The 22,852-nt window shown below is 42.5% G+C and overlaps 1 protein-coding gene across 1 annotated transcript; it reads right to left on the bottom strand.

The window, feature by feature from the left end:
• Positions 1 to 673: 673 nt before the first annotated feature.
• F2R (coagulation factor II thrombin receptor) lies at positions 674 to 21,736 on the bottom strand. The gene is made up of 2 exons (XM_082651912.1): positions 21,532 to 21,736; positions 674 to 3,984 (listed from the first exon to the last, which is right to left on the bottom strand). Exons 1-2 carry the CDS (start codon positions 21,617 to 21,619, stop codon positions 2,789 to 2,791), a joined length of 1,284 nt encoding a protein of 427 aa, XP_082508038.1. The 5' UTR covers positions 21,620 to 21,736; the 3' UTR covers positions 674 to 2,788.
• Positions 21,737 to 22,852: the final 1,116 nt, after the last annotated feature.

The raw sequence follows: 22,852 nt of genomic DNA, 5'->3' as shown, positions 1-22,852 counted from the left end.
CCCCATGCCGCAGTGTGGCTAAAAAAAATTTAAAAATAAATAAATAAAGAGTAGATATATGTATATGTATAACTGATTCACTTTGCTGTATACCTGAAACAAACACAACATTGTAAATCAACTACTCTCCAATAAAAAACAAACAAACAAAAAAAACAACTGCAGACTCTATCCACGATGCTCATAACCCAGGAATCTGAGCATGTTCTCAGTGACATAACCTTGAATTTTCCTAAGAACGGATTTAAAAAAAAAGACACAGAGATCTAATCACCCAATGCCTTTGGTAGAGATTGTGCTTTTTTTTTTCTTCAAGTTTCATTCTCTGTGCCCCAAGAAGCTGACGTTTATGGGCTCCATCACCCAGGTTCCCTTGACCTCTGGGGGTAAGTTAAAATCAGGAGCAATGGGGAGGCATCAGCAAGAGATCAGAGGGTGGGGGGAGCAGAGTCTGTGTATTCCCTCCTCCACTCGTTTTAGGCCTGGGGTGGTAACAGCTTTCCCTAATTGCTAGGCCCTGGGGTGCTTCACCAGCTCTTGTTGGTTCCCTTAACCCTGGCCATGCCTCTGCAAATCACCTCTTCATTAACCGCTGTTCAGCTAAATCCTTAGACTGGCCTTCCTGACAGGCTCTAAAGATACAATAAAATCTTATTCCAAACAGATACCAAGCAAACTTTCAGGTTTATTAATAGAGGTTACATACATTTTTTAAAAAAAAGAACGTAAAAACAGTGATGTAATATTTTATAAGTACATACTGATAATACAGTAATGAGTCTTATTAAGTCAGAGGTATTTTAATATAAACAGAATGAATGAACAATGACAGTATATCTCCACTAAGTTGGATAAAATGAGTATCGTAACTAAATTAATAAAAACAATGTTACCTTCTACTTACAAGACATACTTTTATGTAAATCGTTCTATGGCATTTGGAAACAATTTGCTCTTTTAAATAGGTAAGTACTTGCCTTACAAGTTTCTGCTCTTTTTGTTTAAAATGCCAACATTTTTTCATAAGGAAAAAAAGATATAATTCAACCTAATTTTCAAATTATTTTCTCAAATACATGAGGATATTCTGTACTTGATACTCATCATAGCTTATAAAATCATCTCATTAACTCTTAAGAAAAGTGAATGGAAAATAGAGAATAATTTTCCTGGATTTCAAAGTCAATTCCATTTTCTTCTGCCATTTCTAATCCGACTAACATAATGAATGTTTTAAAAATCTGACTTGAGTAATTTATTGAACAAAACATTTGTAAATAGGGCCCAATTAAGACGGACTGAAGGACTTAATCTTTTTTTATCCTTAGTTGTCATTTTGGTTTATTTTTTTCAATCTCTTTTATGTAAAACTTTGTTTTCATGTTGATACATAGTCAGATTGGCGATCATATTATGTACAGAATTTATAATTTTTATCTTGCTTGAATAACATTGTAATAAAACATTTCATATTCTGTTACTGAAGGAGTTATTTTTAAAAACACGCTTCCTGTACTATATTATGTTTATCTCAAGTTATAACCACAGGAAGAAGTAACCCAAATGTTCAAAGTTCTTTACCTGCCAGGATTATGTGGAACTTGCTTGGTGACATCTGGCTAAAAGCACTTCTTTACCTAATGATGTGTTTCTTTCCCACGTCCCACTCTGTGTATCGGCCCACTTTGTCATTCTTGAGAGCAGGTTTCAGTCTGACTCAACTCTATTTGCCCAGCACCCATTAGAGTGCTTAGAGCACACGATGGGTGTCCATGTTTGCTATATAGGTGTTTCCACCTGGGAATGGTCCTTGCAGCATAACTGCTAGAAGTGAACGTGTCTTCTTTCTCCATTCTTAAAATGGGCAGTCTTTTATATCCATTATCTCTTGGGATAGCACATCCTACTTCACCAACTTCTAATAAACATGATAAGCGCATGGCCAATCCTTGAGGGAATCCCAGCAGGAGATAGCAAACACGGTGGTCCTGATCTCTCTGAACTGGCCCTGTCTTGTATCTACTGCTTGGAGTCCTTCATCTGGGGGCACGGTGCTTTGAAAGCCAGCCTCAGGTCACTGGTGGGACCTCTGCTCATTCTTAGTTTACACACATGGCGTGCAAAACAGCAAAAATGCTACCCATATTATCTGTTTTAATAATTTTTAGAATTCAAACTTTGATACGTTTAACATGAAAAACAGCAGAACTTTCTCTACACACAGATAGTACTAAGTCTCATCCCTCAATAACTTAAACATTGCTGTCGGACAATTTCAAAACACTTATTGGCAAAAGTTGTATAAGTCCAAACTGTAGAATCCCTCACTATCGATGGACTTCTTCAGATGTTCAGGGCTAAACTCCAGCCTAAACTTTGCATATGAAATCAGAGAATCAGAGTTTACTTCCATAATCTCTGGTGAAAAAAAGAGAGGGTTTCAAAGTGCCTATTCTATACTGCACTGCAAATGATACAAGTATATGTGTATAAATACACATATACACACACATATATCTAAAATACATCACGTAAATTTACGAAAAAAGTGACATTTCAGTTCTTGTTGTAACACTCTCTTGTAATAACATTGTTTTCTATTCCTGTTTTTTTTTTTTCCTGTAACTAACAAATATATATGCTTAATGGCTCTCATAAGGAGGCATGTACATCATACATTTGTTGTTTTAGATGGTAAAGTAAATACTTTTTGTCAGGGACTAAGTAGAATCCTTAGGTTATTTGCTTTTTTAACATTTTCTTTTTAACTCACTGTCGGTCCCTTTTCCTAAGTTAACAGCTTTTTGTACACGCTGCTATTCAGGTTACTAGAGCAGGTGTCCATTTTACTTGCCATCAACTGACCGCTGCTGTTATAACTGCTGGGATCTGAACTTTCTTTGCAGCATAAGATACTGTAGAGGTACCTCTGGCACTCAGAGGAAGCATAGTAGTAAATCAAGGGGTCAACGCAACAGCTTATGCTGCTGACACAGACACACAGGAGGTAGGCAAAGTAGGCAGCCTCTGTCATGGAATTATGGGAAAGGAATGCGTAATGTAGAATCAGCAGGATGTTTGTGGGTCCAAAGCAAAGGACGAAGATGCAGAAAACAGCAGCTGACAAGAACAAAGCCCGGGACTTCTTGCTCTGGTTGGCAACCGTGGAAGAGCTAAGAGATCGGATGATAGACACATAACAGACTGTGGAAATGATCAACGGCACAAAAAAGAAGATGGCAGAGAAGGCCGAGAAGTAATATGAGTAGTAGCCTTCGAGCAGTGTTTGGTTGAGCACATCGTGACAGGTGGTTATGTTGAGCCCCGGGACCTGGGTGGTCTGCTCCTTGAGGAGCAGAGGTACCACCCCCGCGATGGCCATGGCCCAGATGGCCAGACAGGTAAAGGAAGCCCTTCCCAGAGTACGCCAGGAGAGCGACTGCATGGGGTATACCACAGCCAGGAACCGGTCAATGCTGATGACCGTCATGAGCATGATAGAGGCATACATGTTACAGTAGAACGCAGCGGTGATGAAGCGGCACATGGCAGACCCGAATCTCCAGTCACTTCCGGAAAAGTAGTAGCTGATCTTAAAGGGGAGCACAGACACAAAGAGCACGTCTGCCATGGCCAGGTGCAGCATGTACACCACGGCGGGCTTCTTGATCTTCATCTTCAAGGTGAACACGACGATGGCCATGATGTTCAGAGGAAGGCTGACGAGGAACACGCCGGTGTAGACGGAGGGGATAAAGAGCGTCAACCAGGTGCTGGTCAGATATCCTGAGGCATCTTTTGAGATGAACTCGCGGGGTAATTTTTGAGGAGGACTGCTTCTGTTGCCGGAGCTTAATCTGTCTTCTGTGAATTCACTTTCATTTTGGTCCTCATCCTCCTTCAGTGGGATTGGTTCAAATACATCATTGGGATTCCTGAGAAAAAATGTCCGGGGACTCAGAGTATCATTTGTTGCTTCTGACTCTGAAAAGTAAAAATTTTAAAACGAATTACAAAGGCAAAAGAGACAAGGAGAGGGTACACTTTACTTTTGCTTTTTGTTTTCTTCCTGGGAGAGTGGGTGGTAAGGAGCAGGTGATACCCAAGGGGACCACAGACTTTATCAGGGAATTAGCTAACTCGAAGTAGTGTACCACATTTTGTTCTGACACAGCAAACCCTTTTCAAACTCTGCTCCTCAGAGATATGAGGTGAACGATACACTTTCAGAGATCTGCAGACATCAGGAAAGGCTGAGGACGTGATGTGAAAGAAAAGAGCCGTAACTTCTTTTCTATACGAGCCACTGTCTATATAAACAAATCACTCCCAGGCTATGTGACTTCTCTTTCGTCCGTATGTCTGCATGTATACATTTTCTCCATTTAGCTTGTGGCCACCCCTTGAAATCCGTTCTTCCTTGTGGAAAAATCCACATAGAAAGTTGAGGGAACATCTTAAAGGTTACGGAGCTACAGGTGAACTTGAGTAGGACCGAGGGCACCCATTTCCATGACCGTTATCCAGGTGACAGTAGCTGTCCTTTACTAGCTTCAGTTGGTTTACACAGTAGAATGTCGCAAATCTCTCGTCATATTTGGGTCCAAGCCACAGTCTCAGGTTATCGTCTAATGTAATCACAAGGTACCTACCACACCGTCATCTTCCTGTCTCCTTCCTTAGCGGGCCAGTGGAGCAGAGGTCCTAGGCCAGTGGCCTTCCTCAGCTCAGTTCCAAAATGCCACATGCACACAGGCAGATGCCAGGCCAACCAGGCTCTTTTGAGTATCAACCAGAAGTCAGTTGCAAACGTCCTTCTTTTATTACCCTCCTCCACCAAAAACATCCGTGTGAAATGTTCATCAAAGAAATGCAGCACTTAACAACTGGAACTCAACCAGCTTTTCCTTCCCAGGAGCTTTGCTAACATTCTGTCACTGAGGAGACTCAGACAGAGAGAGCCTTTGCTGGGCCTTGGCAAGCTGAGGAGTGGGGAGAGAAACCACAGGGGGAAAAGGATGAGGTTTCTATCCCTGGAGGCATTGGCCACAAAGGCTGGACACACACGTCACTCAGAAGTGATGTTAGAGGAATGAAAACTGGCCGGAAATTGGGTAAGTACAGTGGATTTTTAAGCTTTCAGTTTTATTTTTCAGTAGTGGAACCTTCCTGCAAACAAAAACTTACACAGAGAGGCATAATGCAATAAAAGAGATAGTTCTGCTTCTGTAGGGTCCTACAAGACCCTAGACAAAAATTACAAAAAACTCTGGATCCCTTTCCTCCCCCAAATCAATGACCTGAAGTTATTTAGGTTCACAGGGTCATGTCAGGGAGGGGAGGGATGGATCTTCAAAGAAAGGATGGCAACCGATGGGTTTCTTGTTTTCAGTGGCTTTTAGCTTGAGAGAAGGCCAAAGTCAGTGCCACAAAAGATGGTTGAAACTCAGATAGAAAACCCACAGTCTCTACTGCCTGAAGAACTAGAGGACAGAGTTCAGGGCAACTACAATCACTGGAAAGTGAGGAGAGAATCTCAGAAAAGAAAAATTCAGAGAGGGATAGAGAGAGCACCAAATTCCAGTGCAAATTCTGCCCCAGGCTTGGGTTGACTCTAGAACCTGCACACTCAAGGAAGATGTGAAGCAGAGTTAACTGCTAGAGTTAACACATTTTTGACTGGAGATGTATTTTGGCCACAGGTGTTAGTTTCTGCAAAAATCCCCGGGTCAATAATGTGTTAAAAGAACGGAAGTGTTATTTGAACTTCTTGCTCAAGAGGAAACGTTTGCAGTTTGAGTTCAACCAAATTAACTGCCTGCTAAAGCAAAAACACCAACATTCTTTGGAGAAATAAAACAAAATCTTGAGTCTTTACAGTAGGATAATGTCCATCAGACAATTCAAAATCATTCGATATAAAGAGAATCAGGAAAGTGTGACCCAGTCGCAAGAGAAAAGGACAATCAATGGAAACCAATCCCAAGATGACCTGGATGTTGGAATTAGCAGATAAGGATTTTAAAGGGTATGTTGCAACTATGCTCAATGAAGGGAAGAAAAAGATTTCATTGAAATGAATGAAAAAATAGAAAATAGCAACGAAACCAACCAATGGAAATTCTAGAGCTAGAAAATAAAATACAATAAACTGGCATCCATTTCCAAAATGAAAAGCAAACCTAGAGTAGCACCAACCGATACACAGTAGAACAGGGCCTGGTAGTGAAAACTTGAGGTCAGATGACCTCAGCAAGAGCATGAGTGGGTCCCCTGAGGGTAAAGGGGTGATCTGGCAGATCTCTCACAGAGGAAGAACAAAAAATCTGCAGTGATCTGTATCATTTTCACAGACGTAAAGAACAGATGTATGAATACCAAGGAGGGAAGGCGGGGATGGGATGAATTGGGAGATTGGGATCGACATATATACACTACTATGTATAAAATAGATAACTAATGAGAACCTACTGTATAGCACAGGGAACTCTACTCAATGCTCTGTGGTGACCTAAATGGGAAGGAAATCCAAAACAGTGGGAATATATGTATACGTATAGCTGATTCACTTTGCTGTACAGCAGAAACTAACACAACATTGTAAAGCAACTATACTCCAGTAAAAATTAATAAAAAACCAATCTGCAGTGATGAGCCTCTGAGTACACATATACAGCTAGACTGTTCCCCAAGGGTAGGAAACTGTTCCTATTTAACTCTGAGTCTCCAGTACCCTGCCCCACATGTGGTAGGTATGGACCTTAAGTTGGCTTTTAATCATGGATTTGCATTCTAATACTGGCTCTACCAGGAATCACTTAACTGCTCTGAACTCAGTCTCAGAATCATTAAAATGGGATCCTAATACCTGTCTGGCCTACAAATCTGGCAGCCAGGAGCATCACATGTTAAATAGGATATATGTTCACTTTGTAAACTTCAAAAATTAATCAGTGTAAGAAATTATTATTCTTCCCCTATCACTTCAATGTGGTTTGCTTTTTGCTCACTCTCAATCATTTTAAATTAAAATGGAATCTGTCCCTCTTCTCTTCCTAAACATTTAGCCCTGTTTGGTTTATCAACCTTTTCCCGAAGTATCGCTTCCTTCCCCTTTCGAGGCATCTAATTCACTCTCTGCATCTTGATCCAGTCACATGGGGGCCTGACCCTGGTACAACGGCCCCTGTGGGAAGTGAGGCTACCCTCGAGGTCAAGGATGTGTGGGAAGCGGAAGAAAAGAATGAATGAGTTCTGGCATTTTAAGTCCACAAAGATATGTGTCCTCAAAAACGCTGACCCACAGGAACCTTAAAACAACACGACCCTCTGCTGTAGCTTTGGAGACCTGGCCAGAATGAGGACTCTTGTCACGCATGGAAGGGAGAAAAGTGCAGGCACGCATGTGTGCACACACACGTGAGCATCAGGACATGACCTAGAGGAGTGACACCTCTTGAAAACTACTGAACACTCACAACTAAGCTCTTAGATGCCATCACTTGGTCTGAAAATTAAACTCTCATTAGGGTTTACTCTGTATTTAATACTTTGGGAAAGAGTATTTGTTTTCAAAAATTTCTTCCCTGGCTAGGCCTTCTTGGGCAGTATGGTGTTTATGACAGAAACATTATACCCACTGGAACATGACATTTTATAGGCTGGAGCCCAGGAAGAATGCATAATCCCTTGATTAAATATCATTACCTAAGGTATCACCTTTTCTTGCCAACATAGGTTTGATATTTTGGCTTTTATGGGATTACAGAATGTCAGCAAATTTTGTTTGTTTAACTATATACCAACATCAAAGAAAGAACAAAACCAATTCCAGGTGACTAGATAAATCCAACTAGCTCAAGCCCCTTAGGTTGAAATTTGAGTTTGGGTATCTTGCTTTTCCTTTAGTCCTAGCCCAACTCATAGGTCAAGGAGAAAGTGCCTGTCAGCGTACAAAAAGCTCTTGTAGCACATCTGTGTTTTTATTCTTAAGTTATGGTTTAAAAAAAAAAAAAAAACTAAGTCAGGTCCTAAAATTGGTTCTCATACTTGTTGCTAAGTTTCACTTAATTTAGGTTTCTCTAAAATGGCTCTAGAGTAATTTTGTTGTTGACCATAGCATATTGCTAACGAGCTTAAATGTGGACTCTAACTCTGAAGATTTTTAAAAATTAGTTAGTCAGGCACAGTGCTTTTTCTGACTTTGACGAGATCTGGCCTTGGAAGCAGAGTGGTGACCAGATGCTCTCTCAAGGTCCCATGTGATCCTGGAAGTTATTTATACCATTTCATCCTCCTACAACATGCCAGCCTTGGTTCCCACTCAGAGCACGGGCCTATAAGGGCTCATGCTTTCTGGGAATTAAGAAAGCAGAAGTCCCAGGACCTCGCCTACATTCACACACAGAGCACGAGAGATGTACCCCCTGCATTTCTCCACGAGTGACTTAACACTACAGGTTAAAGAGAAATAAAGAGGATGATGGAAAAATGATGGAAACATACTAACTCCAAGCAGAAAGCAGCAACATTACAGGAATACTCCACTGTCTCAAATGCAAACGCACACCATGAAAAGAAGTGCTCCTTAAAGAAATGGCTGGTTCCGGATCTGGGGGGAGGAAAGACACAAGAGGAGTCTTGAACGTCTTCAAAGAATATTCGGGTCAGGTCAGAAAGGCTCTGAAGTCGATCCAAAGAGAGCTCCCCACTGGCCAAAAATCATTAAGAGAATAATGATGGAAATGAATGGAAACACTGGAAACATGTCATATTTGTTAAGATCTATGAGTTCATAATGATGCTCAAAGGAAAATAAAACCTTTTTTGTCACTGTTGGAGGAAATGAGGGGACCCAGTCTGAAAATTGGTAAATAAAAGCAAGGTTCAAGCAGTTATCTTGCCTTTTCTATAAGCAAAATATTTCAGGGAAACCAAATAGTCAATGAAGGAAATTTCTATTTTATAAAATAATTCCAGCTCATAAACACAGAAACAGTAACAGATTTAGAAACGCATCTTACAGCTCTTAGTGAAATCAGATTTAGTACAATGGTCATCAGTTGTTGCTAAAAACGTTAGGTGAAAGGATAGGTGATAGGGAACTTTCTAACAAGTGGATCACCTGACAACACCTGAGTCCAAAGAGTAACCTTAAAATCTCAAAAAGAGAGACAATCTTGAGGTGATGAAACAGGTGTGTACACAGCGCCACTGCTCAGGTAGTCTTGCAGAAAAACAAACTTGGATCAGGTTAAGCCTCCAGATGGACCACATTACAGAAAACACAGAGGACAGAAGGGCATGTTGAACACCCCTACAAGATGCAGCTGGCCAGATCCAGTATGTAGAAAAGTCTAGAAGACGAATGACCCTGTTTCTCTGACAAACAGCCTTGAAACAGGAGGAGAGGGAAAACCCCTACAGACTAAAAGATTTAAGAGACACATCTACCTAATGCAACAGTGGGCCGTGTTTGATCCTGATTCAAATAAATCAACTGTAAAAAGCATTTATGAGACAATCAGTAAAATGTGAACACCGACTGAATAGTACATGATATTAAGAAATTGTCCTTTTTTTTAGGTGTTATAATGGTATTGTGGTTACGTGAAGAAAAGAGTTCTTATTTCTAAGGATATATACTGAGGCATTTATGGATGAAATGATACAATGTCTGGGATTTGCTTTAAAATTGTCCATTTGGGGAGGATGAAAGTGAGGATACAGATAAAACAACATATGGGGGTAATTGCACTGTCCACTTTTGGTATGTTTGAAAATTTCCATAATGAAAAGTAAAAAAAAAAAAAAAGAAGAAAAAGAAAAGCAAATATTTTATGCACATTTACTTGCCACTAAAAACTAAGGACAACAGATCCACCAGAGGGGAGACAGCAGAAGCAAGAAGAACTACAATCCTGCAGCCTGTGGAACAAAAACCACATTCACAGAAAGATAGACAAGATGAAAAGGCAGAGGGCTATGTACCAGATGAAGGAACAAGATAAAACCCCAGAAAAACAACTCAGTGAAGTGGAGATAGGCAACCTTCCAGAAAAAGAATTCAGAATAATGATAGTGAAGATGATCCAGTACCTCGGAAAAAGAATGGAGGCAAAGATCGAGAAGATGCAAGAAATGTTAAACAAAGACCTAGAAGAATTAAAGAACAAACAAACAGAGATGAACAATACAATAACTGAAAGGAAAAATACACTAGAAGGAATCAATAGCAGAATAATGGAGGCACAAGAACGGATAAATGACCTGGAAGACAGAATGGTGGAATTGACCGCTGCGGAAGAGAATAAAGAAAAAAGAATGAAAAGAAATGAAGACAGCCTAAGAGACCTCTGGGACAACATTAAATGCAACAACAGCATTATAGGGGTCCCAGAAGGAGAAGAGAGAGAGAAAGGACCTGAGAAAATATTTGAAGAGATTATAGTCGAAAACTTCCCTAACGTGGGAAAGGAAACAGCCACCCAAGTCCAAGAAGCGCAGCGAGGTCCATACAGGATAAACCCTAGGAGAAACACGCCAAGACACATAGTAATCAAATTGGCAAAAATTAAAGACAAAGAAAAATTATTGAAAGCAGCAAGGGAAAAACGACAAATAACATACAAGGGAGCTCCCATAAGGTTAACAGCTGATTCCTCAGCAGAAACTCTACAAGCCAGAAGAGAGTGGTATGATATACTTAAAGTGATGAAAGTGAAGAACCTACAACAAAGATTACTCTACCTGGCAAGGATCTCATTCAGATTCTATGGACAAATCAAAAACTTTACAGACAAGCAAAAGCTAAGAGAATTCAGCACCACCAAACCAGCTCTTCAACAAATGCTAAAGGAACTTCTCTAACTGGGAAACACAAGAGAAGGAAAGGACCTACAAAAACAAACCCAAAACAATTAAGAAAATGGTCATAGGAACATACATATCGATAATTACCTTAAACGTCAGTGGATTAAATGCTCCAACCAAAAGACACAGGCTTGCTGAATGAATATGAAAACAAGACTCATCTATATGCTGTCTACAAGAGACCCACTACAGACCTAGGGACACATACAGACTGAAAGTGAGGGGATGGAAAAAGATATTCCATGCAAATGGAAATCAAAAGAAAGCTGGAGTAGCAATACTCATATCTGATAAAACAGACTTTAAAATAAAGAATGTTACAAGAGACAAGGAAGGACACTACATAATGATCAAGGGATCAATCCAGGAAGAAGATATAACAATTATAAATATATACGCACCCAACATAGGAGCACCTCAATACATAAGGCAACTGCTAACAGCTATAAAAGGGGAAATCGACAGTAACACAATAATAGTGGGGGACTTTAACACCTTACTTACACCAATGGACAGATCATCCAAAATGAAAATAAATAAGGAAACAGAAGCTTGAAATCACACAACAGACCAGATAGATTTAATTGATATTTATAGGACATTCCATCCAAAAACAGCAGATTACACTTTCTTCTCAAGTGTGCATGGAACATTCTACAGGATAGATCACATCTTGGGTCACAAATCAAGCCTCAGTAAATTTAAGAAAATTGAAATCATATCAAGCATCTTTTCTGACCACAATGCTATGAGATTAGAAATGAATTACAGGGAAAAAAAAGTTAAAAACACAAGCACATGGAGGCTAAGCAATACCTTACTAAATAACCAAGAGATCACTGAAGAAATAAAAAAATACCTAGAGACAAATGACAATGAAAGCACGACAATCCAAAACCTATGGGATGCAGCAAAAGCAGTTCTAAGGGGGAAGTTTATAGCTATACAAGCCTACTTGAAGAAAAAGAAAAATCTCAAATAAACAATCTAACCTTACACCTAAAGGAACTAGAGAAAGAAGAACAAACAAAACCCAAAGTTAGCAGAAGGAAAGAAATCATAAAGATCAGAGCAGAAATAAATGAAATAGAAACAAAGAAAACAACAGCAAAGATCAATAAAACTAAATGCTGTTATTTTGAGAAGATAAACAAAATTGATAAACCATTAGCCAGACTCATCAAGAAAAAGAGGGAGAGGACTCAAATCAATAAAATTAGAAATGAAAAAGGAGAAGTTACTAACAACAGACACTGAAGAAATACAAAGCATCCTAAGAGACTACTACAAGCAACTCTATGCCAATAAAATGGACAACCTGGAAGAAATGGACAAATTCTTAGAAACGTATAACCTTCCAAGACTGAACCAGGAAGAAATAGAAAATATGAACAGACTAATCACAAGTAATGAAATTGAAACTGTGATTAAAAATCTTCCAACAAACAAAAGTCCAGGACCAGATGGCTACACAGGTGAATTCTATCAAACATTTAGAGCAGAGCTAACACCCATCCTTCTCAAACTCTTCCAGAAAATTGCAGAGGAAGGCACACTCCCAAACTCATTCTGAGGCCACAATCACCCTGATACCAAAACCAGACAAAGGTACTACAAAAGAAGAAAATTACGGACCAGTATCATTGATGAATATAGATGCAAAAGTCCTCAACAAAATACTAGCAAACAGAATCCAACAACACATTAAAAGGATCATATACCATGATCAAGTGGGATTTTCCCCGGGGATGCAAGGATTCTTCAATATATGCAAATCAATCAATGTGACAAATCATATTAAATTGAAGAAAAAAAATCATATGATCATCTCAATAGATGCAGAGAAAGCTTTTGACAAAATTCAACACCCATTTATGATAAAAACTCTCCAGAAAGTGGACATAGAGGGAAACTACCTCAACATAATAAAGGCCATATATGACAAACCCACAACAAACATCAGTCTCAATGGTGAAAAACTGAAAGCATTTCCTCTAAGATCAGGAACAAGACAAGGATGTCCACTCTCACCACTATTATTCAACATAGTTTTGGAAGTCCTAGCCATGGCAATCAGAGAAGAAAAAGAAATAAAAGGAATACAAATTGGAAAAGAAGAAGTAAAACTGTCACTGTTTGCAGATAACATGATACTATACATAGAGAATCCTAAAGATGCCACCAGAAAACTACTAGAGCTAATCAATGAATGTGGTAAAGTTGCAGGATACAGAATTAATGCACAGAAATCTCTTGCATTCCTATACACTAATGATGAAAAATCTGAAAGAGAAATTAAGGAAACACTCCCATTTGTCACTGCAACAAAAGGAATAAAATACCTAGGAATAAACCTACCTAAGGAGACAAAAGACCTGTATGCAGAAAACTATAAGACACTGATGAAAGAAATTAAGGATGATACCAACAGATGCAGAGATATACCATGTTCTTAGATTGGAAGAATCAATAATGTGAAAATGACTATACTACCCAAAGCAATCTACAGATTCAATGCAATGCCTATCAAATTACCAATGGCATTTTTTACGGAAGTAGAACAAAAAATCTTAAAATTTGTATGGAGACACAAAAGACCCTGAATAGGCAAAACAGCCTTGAGGGAAAAAAACAGAGCTGGAGGAATCAGGCTCCCTGACTTCAGACTCTACTACAAAGCTACAGTAATCAAGACAATAAGGTACTGGCACAAAAACAGAAACATAGATGAATAGAGCAAGATAGAAATCCCAGAGGTAAACCCACGCACCTATGGTCAACTAATCTATGACAAAGGAGGCAAGGATATACAATGGAGAAAAGACAGTCTCTTTAATAAGTGGTGCTGGGAAAACTGGACAGCTACATGTAAAAGAATGAAATTAGAACACTCCCTAACAGCATACACAAAAATAAACTCAAAATGGATTAGAGAGGGCTTCCCTGGTGGTGCAGTGGTTGGGAGTCCGCCTGCCGGTGCAGGAGGCGTGGGTTTGTTCCCTGGTCCGGGACGATCCCGCGTGACGCGGAGCTGCTGGGCCCGCGGGCCGTGGCCGCTGGGCCTGCGCATCCGGAGCCTGTGCTCGCAGCGGGAGAGGCCGCGACAGTGAGAGGCCTGCGTGCCGCAAAAAAAAAAAAAAAAAAAAAAAAAAAAATGGATCAGAGACCTAAATGTAAGACATGACACTATAAACCTCCTAGAGGAAAACATAGGAAGAACACTCTGACATAAATCACAGCAAGATCTTTTTTGATCCACCTCCTAGAGTAATGGAAATAAAAACAAAAATAAATGGGACCTAATGTAACTTAAAAGCTTTTGCACAGCAAACGAAACCATAAATGAGATGAAAAGATAACCCTCAGAATGGGAGAAAATATTTGCAAACGAATCAACAGACAAAGGATTAATCTCCAAAATACATAAATAGCTCATGCAGCTCAATATTAAAAAAACAAACCACCCAATCCAAAAATGGGCAGAAGACCTAAGTAGACATTTCTCCAAAGAAGACATCCAGATGGCCAAAAAGCACATGATAAGCTGCTCAACATCACTAATTATTAGAGAAATGCAAATCAAAACTACAATGAGGTATCACCTCACACCAGTTAGATGGGCACCATCAGAAAATCTACAAACAACAAATGCTGGAGAGGGTGTGGAGGAAAGGGAACCCTCTTGCACTGTTGGTGGGAATGTAAATTGATACAGCCACTATGGAGAACAGTATGGAGGTTCCTTAAAAAACTAAAAATAGAATTACCATATGATTCTGCAATCCCACTACTGGGCATATACCCAGAGAAAACCACAATTCAAAAAGACACATGTGCCCCAATGTTCATTGCAGCACTATTTACGATAGTCAGGTCATGGAAGCAACCTAAATGTCTATTGACAGATGAATGGATAAAGAAGATGTGGTTCATATATACAATGGAATATTACTCAATCATAAAAAGGAACGAAATTGGGTCATTTGTTGAGACGTGGATGGATCTAGAGACTGTCATATAAAGTGAAGTAAGTCAGAAAGAGAAAAACAAATATCGTATATTAATGCATTTATGTGGAACCTAGAAAAATGGTACAGGTGAACCAGTTTGCAGGGCCGAAATAGAAACACAGATGTAGAGAACAAACGTATGGACAGGAAGCGGGTAAAGCAGCGGGGGGGTGGGGATTGTGGTGTGATGAATTGGGAGATTGGGATTGACATGTATACACTGACGTGTATAAAATTGATGACTAATAAGAACCTGCTGTATAAAAAAATAAATAAAATTCAAAAATTAAAAAAAGAAAAAAAAAGATTGACCGTAGAACAATTGGAGGGATAAAAAACAAACAAACAAGCAAACAAAAAAAACTAAGGACAAGAGTTTTTGCTTTTGTTTGTCTTAGTTTTGAGGGGGGAAAAGTTCTTGAATGTTTGTGTGAACACAGTTTTACACTGAGAGAATTCATTTGATACCAACCCCTCCAAGGTTTTTCTGGAATATGGAGGAGTTGGTATATGAAGAACACTTAACATTTGTCAACCACCTACTATGTGCCAGGTACTTCGCTTAACTTACTTCATGTAACTGTAACATTTTTACAATGTTTTACAAGATAAGCATTATAACCCCCATTTTTATGGACAACATGGAGGCACAGAGAGGCTAAGTAACTAATCCAACGTCACACAGCTAGGAAGTGAAGGAGCTGGGATCTGAATCCAGATCTGCCTGGTTCTAAAGCTCATACCCTTTGAACCACACCACCTTACCCTGTCTCTTTAAAAAAGTTGTGAATTCAGGACCTACTCCTAAAAGAGTACTACTTTTTTTCTCTAAGCATTTCACCAAACAAATGAATCTACCCACCCTTTTGAACTATAGCAGGCAGGACATGGCCATGTGAATGTATAAGTTCAGTTGATGATGTGCACAGGTGTTGCTTGGGAATCAGGAGTCCTGCTGACCTTGGTGACACACCAGCCACATGCCAACAACCCAGTCCTCACAGGACAGATGTAGTAAAGAGATGTTCAAGGACTAAACGGAGAAACAAATTTTTAAAATATTGTCCCAAATGCAGCAGAGTAAGAGCAAGTAAGTGAAGAAAAACCTCTTACGGAAAAGCCAGAATTAAAGGTAGACTAAGGTAAACACTGGCTGTAGAATGAAGAAGAGATCGCCAGTATATGAGGTTGCCTCTCCTCCCATCCCACCTTCTGCAGCAGGGACTCCACAGGGAGCATAGGAAAGCAAACCGGGGGGGAAAGCTGGGAGAGCGGAGGTTACAGGAAGTAAAGGCAACCAGAAAATGTAAATGTCAGTGCACCCAAGGCCATTGCAGGCACTAAGAAGTGTGTGGGTCCCCTCCTGAAGGCCAGGGCCTGACTTGTGGGGTCAAAACACTAGCAGGCCTCTCTGGGAAGGACTCTGATTCCCTGGCTCTCCCCCTTCCTCCAGGCCTGTTCTCCACCCAAAGTTACAGGCCCTGAGCCCAGTGTCCTGGGAACACTGCTCTCTACTCTCCAAGAAGAGCTGAAAGGAAAACTAATTCACAGTAAAGGATGTTTATAATCACCAATTCCCCCGGAACCAAGCTGTCTCCACTCTCCAACCCCGCCCAAGTTCTACTGAAGTTTGTAAACCTGAACTGAAACAAATTATGTTCTAGATATGATAGAAACCATCATAAACAGCACTTCCTGGAAAGTAGAACTCTTCTTGTAAAGCCAAAAAGTACTTCAGTTGTGGTAACTGCAGAACAGTGCACTGCACCTGCTGCACTAGGTTTTAAATGATGGCAGAGAATTGACAGTGCTTATGAAATCAATTTACAGGACTTTAACAAGATTTTTAAAAGATAGAATAGTGTAGAAAATATTGGAATGCACAGCCTGTGGTAAAGGTGAGTACTGGTTAGGAAAACTTCTGTTTCTATACACTATGATTGCCCACGGATAGTTATTGCACACATAGGCAGCAGCTGTGTCATCATGTAAAGCATATTTCTTACAGTTCTTACGGCTGGTTAGCAAAAAAGAAAATACTGGAAAACACTCCTTTAATATACCATAATACCTGACTTCTAATCCACCATAGACTTGAAATATAAATAGATGAGATTAGATTATGTCCTTTCCTAAAATTCAATACATGTGTTTTGAAGTGCAAATTTCAGATTATTCCTGTTATTTCCAACAGCAGGTTCTTTTGAAAGCAAATAAATGTATAAAGGCCCGTAATGGCCTTTTAAGTGGCAAAACATCATTGGATGCCTTGGCATGGAGGAAAAGGAGGTGTAACTGCGTGGGTTTTTCCAAGCCTTATCCCAAGGTCAATGTGGGAGAGAGTGTCTGGGGGAAGCTCAATCTAGAGAGTTATATACTCTGACAGTCTTAGGCATAAGCATGAGAGGGTGAAAGGCAGAATGAAAGAAACCACAAAAAAGGGAAACAAACAGAAAATGCTCAACATTGAAACTGTGAGCCCTTGATACTAGCATCACAGTCAAAAATAAACCAAGGCCGTGGTTCCTAATGATGCTTCTGGGGTTTTTGTGAGTATCCCATAGTAAAAGGGATATAGTTCCGCAGATACAAAAGGCCAAACATTGTATGATTCCATTCATATGAAATATGGAGAAGAGGTAAACCCAGAGAAACAATAAGCAAATTGGTAGCTGCCAGGGGTTGGGGGTAGGGAGGGTGAGGGCTGAGTACTTGATGGGGACCGGGTTTCCTTTTGAGGTGATGAAAATGTTCTGGAACTAGATAGAGGTGGTAGGTGTACAACATTGTAAATGTATTAAATACCACTAAATTGTATGCTTAAAAATGGTTAGTTTGGGCTTCCCTGGTGGCACAGTGGTTGAGAGTCCACCTGCCGATGCAGGGGACACGGGTTCGTGCCCCGGTCCGGGAAGATCCTACATGCTGCGGAGCGTCTGGGCCCGTGAGCCATGGCCGCTGAGCCTGCGCGTCCGGAGCCTGTGCTCCGCAACGGGAGAGGCCACAGCGGTGAGAGGCCCGCGTACCGCAAAAAAAAAAAAAAAAAAAAGGTTAATTTTATGCTATGTAGATTTCACCTCAGTTTTAATTAATTAATTGATTTTGATATTTATAGAGTTTATTTTGATATTAATCTTATTTCCCATTTTGATTCTCTTCATTTCTTTCTGTGGATTCAAATTACCATCTAGTGTCAATTCCTAACTCCAACATAGCTTCGTTCTATGCCCCTCCTTTGCACGGTTATTGTCAAATATATATTACATTTCTAGGTCATATGCTCAATAGTACAATTTTATATTGCTTTATGCAATTATTTTTCTTTAATTCTTTTTGTCACAATTTAATCTTTTTACTTTTTCATACCATTTTTAAAGGTTACTTTCCATTTACAATTATTATAAAATATTGGCTATATTCCGTGTAGAAAAGTACTTGCTGATTCATAAGAAATTTGACTTTCAGAGGTTTCTGGTTGGCTTAAAGCAGCATCACTGTCCAGTTTTGTGCCTTTTGTTGGGCTGAAGACCACAGCCTCTCAGTAACAGCCAATTAATTGGCACATTCATGATAGGGATCTATTCATAGACTGCCTTATCATCTGCTTCAGAAAGTAAATGGCAGGATACCACAATCCATGCATTCATGTTTACTAAACACCTCTGTGCATGGGCTGCCAAGCCAACGGGGCACAGACTTTGCCTTCCAGGGGTTCTGAGAAGCACAGCAGGATTACTTCTCTGCTGTTGGCCGGGGTGTGGGGATGGGGGTGGGGTGTCTGGATGGCTTCCCCTCTACATTGGGTGGTAGAGAAAGCTTGCACTTAGGAAAGAAAGGCCTGTGATCAAATCCCAGTTCCACTTAATTGCACTTGTGACTTAACCTCAGTTTCCTTACCTGTAGAATGGGGATGACATCTACTCAAAGGGTGGCTAGAGGAATAAGTAAGGTAGTGTGTGTCATGTACCTAAGCAGGGTGTTGGCTGTAGTAGGTTCTTGATATCAGGTGGCTGTTTTTAATTAAATGTGAACACGTGGGGTGTGGGAAGGGCATTTTGGCCAGAGGGAGTGGCCAGGGGACAGAGAAAGTTCTACCTTGGAGGTTGAACTAGAGGGTGGGGGCCGGGTGAAGTACAGGTAATGTAACAGGCTATGTAATAGGGGAGGCTCTGTAATAAGGGAGGCTGGGCAAGGCTAGGGACCCATCCTGCAAGGGAAGGGGCACCTCCCTCTATGCTAGGGAATTGAGCTTGACCCTGTGGATAGGAAGGTAGTACACAGAATCTCCCATCCAAACCCCTCTGCCACAGTCACCATCAGCTGTTCTGGTACCTTTCACTCTCCAGATCTTTACAGAATTTATGAACATCACCTCTAGGACACTGACACTCTTTGATGAAAGCATCTCACTTAAATTGCCTGGACAAAGGAATGTAAACTGGTTAATGAACTTAGGAATTTCTCAACAAGTATCTGCTGAGTGAATATCTGTTCTAGACTCCACAGGGATAACCTTATAACCTCAGCCTGGGAGACGACATACTCACAAAGTGACAACGCAGGAAATGCCGAAATGAGCGGGGGGGGGGGGGGGGGGGGACAAAAAGCCCGAGGGTGCTTCAAGAAAGCTCACACTGGTGGGCAGGGCCAGTCCTGGAGGCATTTCCTATAGCTGGGGTCTCTCAGCTCCTCACATCACATAGAGCTGGTTAACACAGACACTGTTTAGAATTGCGGGTGCACGGTGATAATAAAAAGCAGATCTATTTTTGGTTGATTTTATTAGTGATTTAAAACTCCAAAGACAAAGCCCCACTTATTCCTTGCATCCAGGACCCCCTCCTCCATTTGGAATTTGGGTGCATCATCTCTGAGACTTAATTTCAGAATTAGCAAAAGGGGATAAACATTTGAGATGGTGAAATGAGATAATGTAACTGAAAATGCCTCCGGGGCCAGGGTTTGACTCAGAATATGGCATTTTTTTTTTCTCAGAATATGACACTTAACATGAGTTCCTTTTCTTCTCTCATCCTCTTTTCTTCTCTCCCACCCAAAGTGGTCCCAGAATCCAGGGTAGATAAATCAGCCAATGTTATTCAGTTCTCCTTCTGCCTATGCCAGCTCTGTGCATCCTAGCACACCCCACTCGGGTTGACGAAAAAGTAAGAAGTGTGGCAGAAACAGCAGTCTTGACTTCTCTAGCTAACACAGGCCAAAAATCTTTGGGTTCCTATGTGGGCCTCTTAGTGTTCCTAAAAGCATCACCTCAAAACTCACCCTGAGCAAACATGGAGAGCAGGGAAAATGCTGTCTCTTGTCACCTCTTAATTTCCATACGCCTACACTCTTTCTGGTGTGAAAACAATAGCGTACACAGTCTTTCACAGATAATGAGAAAAACAGCTAGAATTTGTTTCTAAGTGAAAAAAAGGGGGCTGAAAGCTTACAAAGTACTATTGCTACAAAGAAATGAAAACATTTCCCCCCTCCCCCCTTCTTTTTTTTTTTTTGTTTTGTTTTGTTTTATGTGATACGCGGGCCTCTCACTGTTGTGGCCTCTCCCGTTGCGGAGCACAGGCTCTGGACGCGCAGGTTCAATGGCCATGGCTCACGGGCCCAGCCGCTCCGCGGCATGTGGGATCTTCCCGGACCGGGGCACGAACCCATGTCCCCTGCATCGGCAGGCGGACTCTCAACCACTAGCGCCACCAGGGAAGCCCCCCCCCCTCCCTTTTTAACTAGGGTTTTTACAGGCTAAAAGCAACTTCTCCGCCCTGCTTTAAGAGCGAGAGGTTGGAAAATACATTTATTTGCTCACGCAGTCAGATACTTAAAAATACACACTATTAGTAATGAATGTATTCTAGGTGAGAAACCTCCTGCTCCCGGCACATCAGAAACTGAAATGGTTTCATCCCATAGTGTCTGAGGGAGCCGGATTCTGAGGAGGGGTTCTCTTTCCTCAACTCAATTGGAAGCTTGGAAGACTGGGTTCTAGAGAACAAACAAACAAAGCCTCCCGAGCGCCGCCACCGCCTCGTGGCTATCCTGTTAGCACCCAACATCCTGCACCATGTCCGCCTCCTGCACACAAGGCCTGTGGTTTTCTACTAAGCGGGCCAAGGCACTAAGCTTTTCTCTATAGACAACACTTTCCTGGCCTGCAAACTGTGCAAGAAAAACAATTCCAACAAGACAAAACTTCAGCGGGAGCGGTTCTCGACCGCGTCTTGAAAAACCCGGAACGTTTATTGGCGGAGCAACGTGAAACCCTTTCTTTTTGGGGTGGTCCTGGGAGAAACAGGCCACACAGTGACAACAAATGCAACGAGGTCCCGCAGGCTTCCCCAAGAAAATCCGACCCCGCTCCCCCTCCATATCCAAAACCCTGCCGCGGGGCCGGCTGCATCCTCCAAAACCCAGTGCAAAGGGGCATCAGCTGAGCCCGCAGCGGGGGTGGGACGGGCACCCCACCTGGATATGAGTTGGGGAGACTGCGATCTCAGCCCTAAGGCGCAGTCAGGGGCACCCACTGAGTCCCGGAGCAGCAGCGTCCCTCCTCCTCCCGCCCGCCCCATTCCCGAAGAAGCCCGGGCTACGAGGCCGGGGGTGGGGACAGGGAGGGAATGCCGGGGTCAACTCTCACCTGGTTTGGGGCCTCGGGCGCGGGCCGACAGCAAGGGGCCGCATAGACTGAGCCCCGCGGCGACGAGCAGCAGCCACCGCGGTCCCATTGTCCGGAGGCTCAGGGCGTTCGGCGCGGTCGGTGCGGCGCTGCTCCGGGAGACGGGCCCCGCCGCCGGGAGGCTCGGGCCGCACGCTCTGTCCCTCCACGCCCTCCTCGCGCAGGGTCCGGAGGGCGGCAGGGGCGGGCAGACACAGCGCTAGCCGCTGGGCAGGAGGAGGCTGCTCGGCGTGTCTGGCGGCGCTGGGCAGGACAAGGGGCGGTGGGCGCGGGCGGGGGCGGGGTGCGCGGCCGCCGGGCCGGAAAGGGCGTCCCCTGGCGTCGAGTGTGCGCCTCGACGCGGCCGCCGCCCGCCGGTCCCTCTGCAGTCTCTGGGCCACCCACGGGGCTCGGCGACCTAGCCGGCCCTCTCTCCCGGTGCGCCGGCCGCCCAGCGCCCCGGCTGCTAGACGGTGCCCCGCAACTGAGACGTTGTTTCCTTGGCCTTCGCCTTGGACACGCGAAGCTACCAGTAACTCAGTCTGGTGGGAACCTTTGCTCTCGGGGAGCAAAGACATTGGCAGAGAACCTCCGATCAGGGATGCGCCCCTCCCTACCCTCGGGCCGGACCTCAGGCCGAGCAATGCGCCGCGTTTGAAAATTCGGCGTTCAGCTACAAGTTTGAAAGTGACTTGTGTTTTTGTAATTTGGGGATAGTGAATTTAAAAGTTTATACTGTAGAGACAGGGTTGCCTGCTGATGAGAAGGGGCTCTTAGCTTTGAACAGAATTCTTGACGTTTCTTACTCGCTTCTCTTTGTTTCCCTACTTAGCTATTTCATACGTCGGGCACTTATTTCTTCGACACAATGACTGCGAGTGGATACAATCATCCAGTACCAAGAACAGGTTCTCCACTTTCGCACTCGGGCACGGCTGCAACTTTCTCCCTCTATCCAGAGCTCTCAGCCGCGCTGCGCATCCACCTGCGCGGCCTTTTCCGGAAGGCGGGCGGGCTGGGCTTTCCCCACGCGCCGGGCAGTACTTGGGCGCCTCCTGCGAGCGGGATGCCCGGAAGGCGAAGTGCCCAGGTAACTCACACTTTCTGCACGCTGCGACTCGAGTTTAATGGAGTTCGGCCAAATTCAAGTCAAGAGGGGGAGGGCACTCGAGCCTCTGGCTGAGGGGCCCCTGGGGGACAGCGCGGCTGAGGCTCCGCAGGGAGGAGCCCGCAGATTATTTTGTTTAGAGAGCATATCTAGTGAGCGCGTCTTTCAGACCGCAAAGGGAAATGGGTCCCCTCA

This window comes from Grampus griseus, assembly GCF_964374135.1.
Source record: "Grampus griseus genome assembly, chromosome: 3".
Lineage (NCBI taxonomy): Eukaryota > Metazoa > Chordata > Mammalia > Artiodactyla > Delphinidae > Grampus > Grampus griseus.
This window is presented reverse-complemented; position numbering and strand designations above follow the sequence as displayed.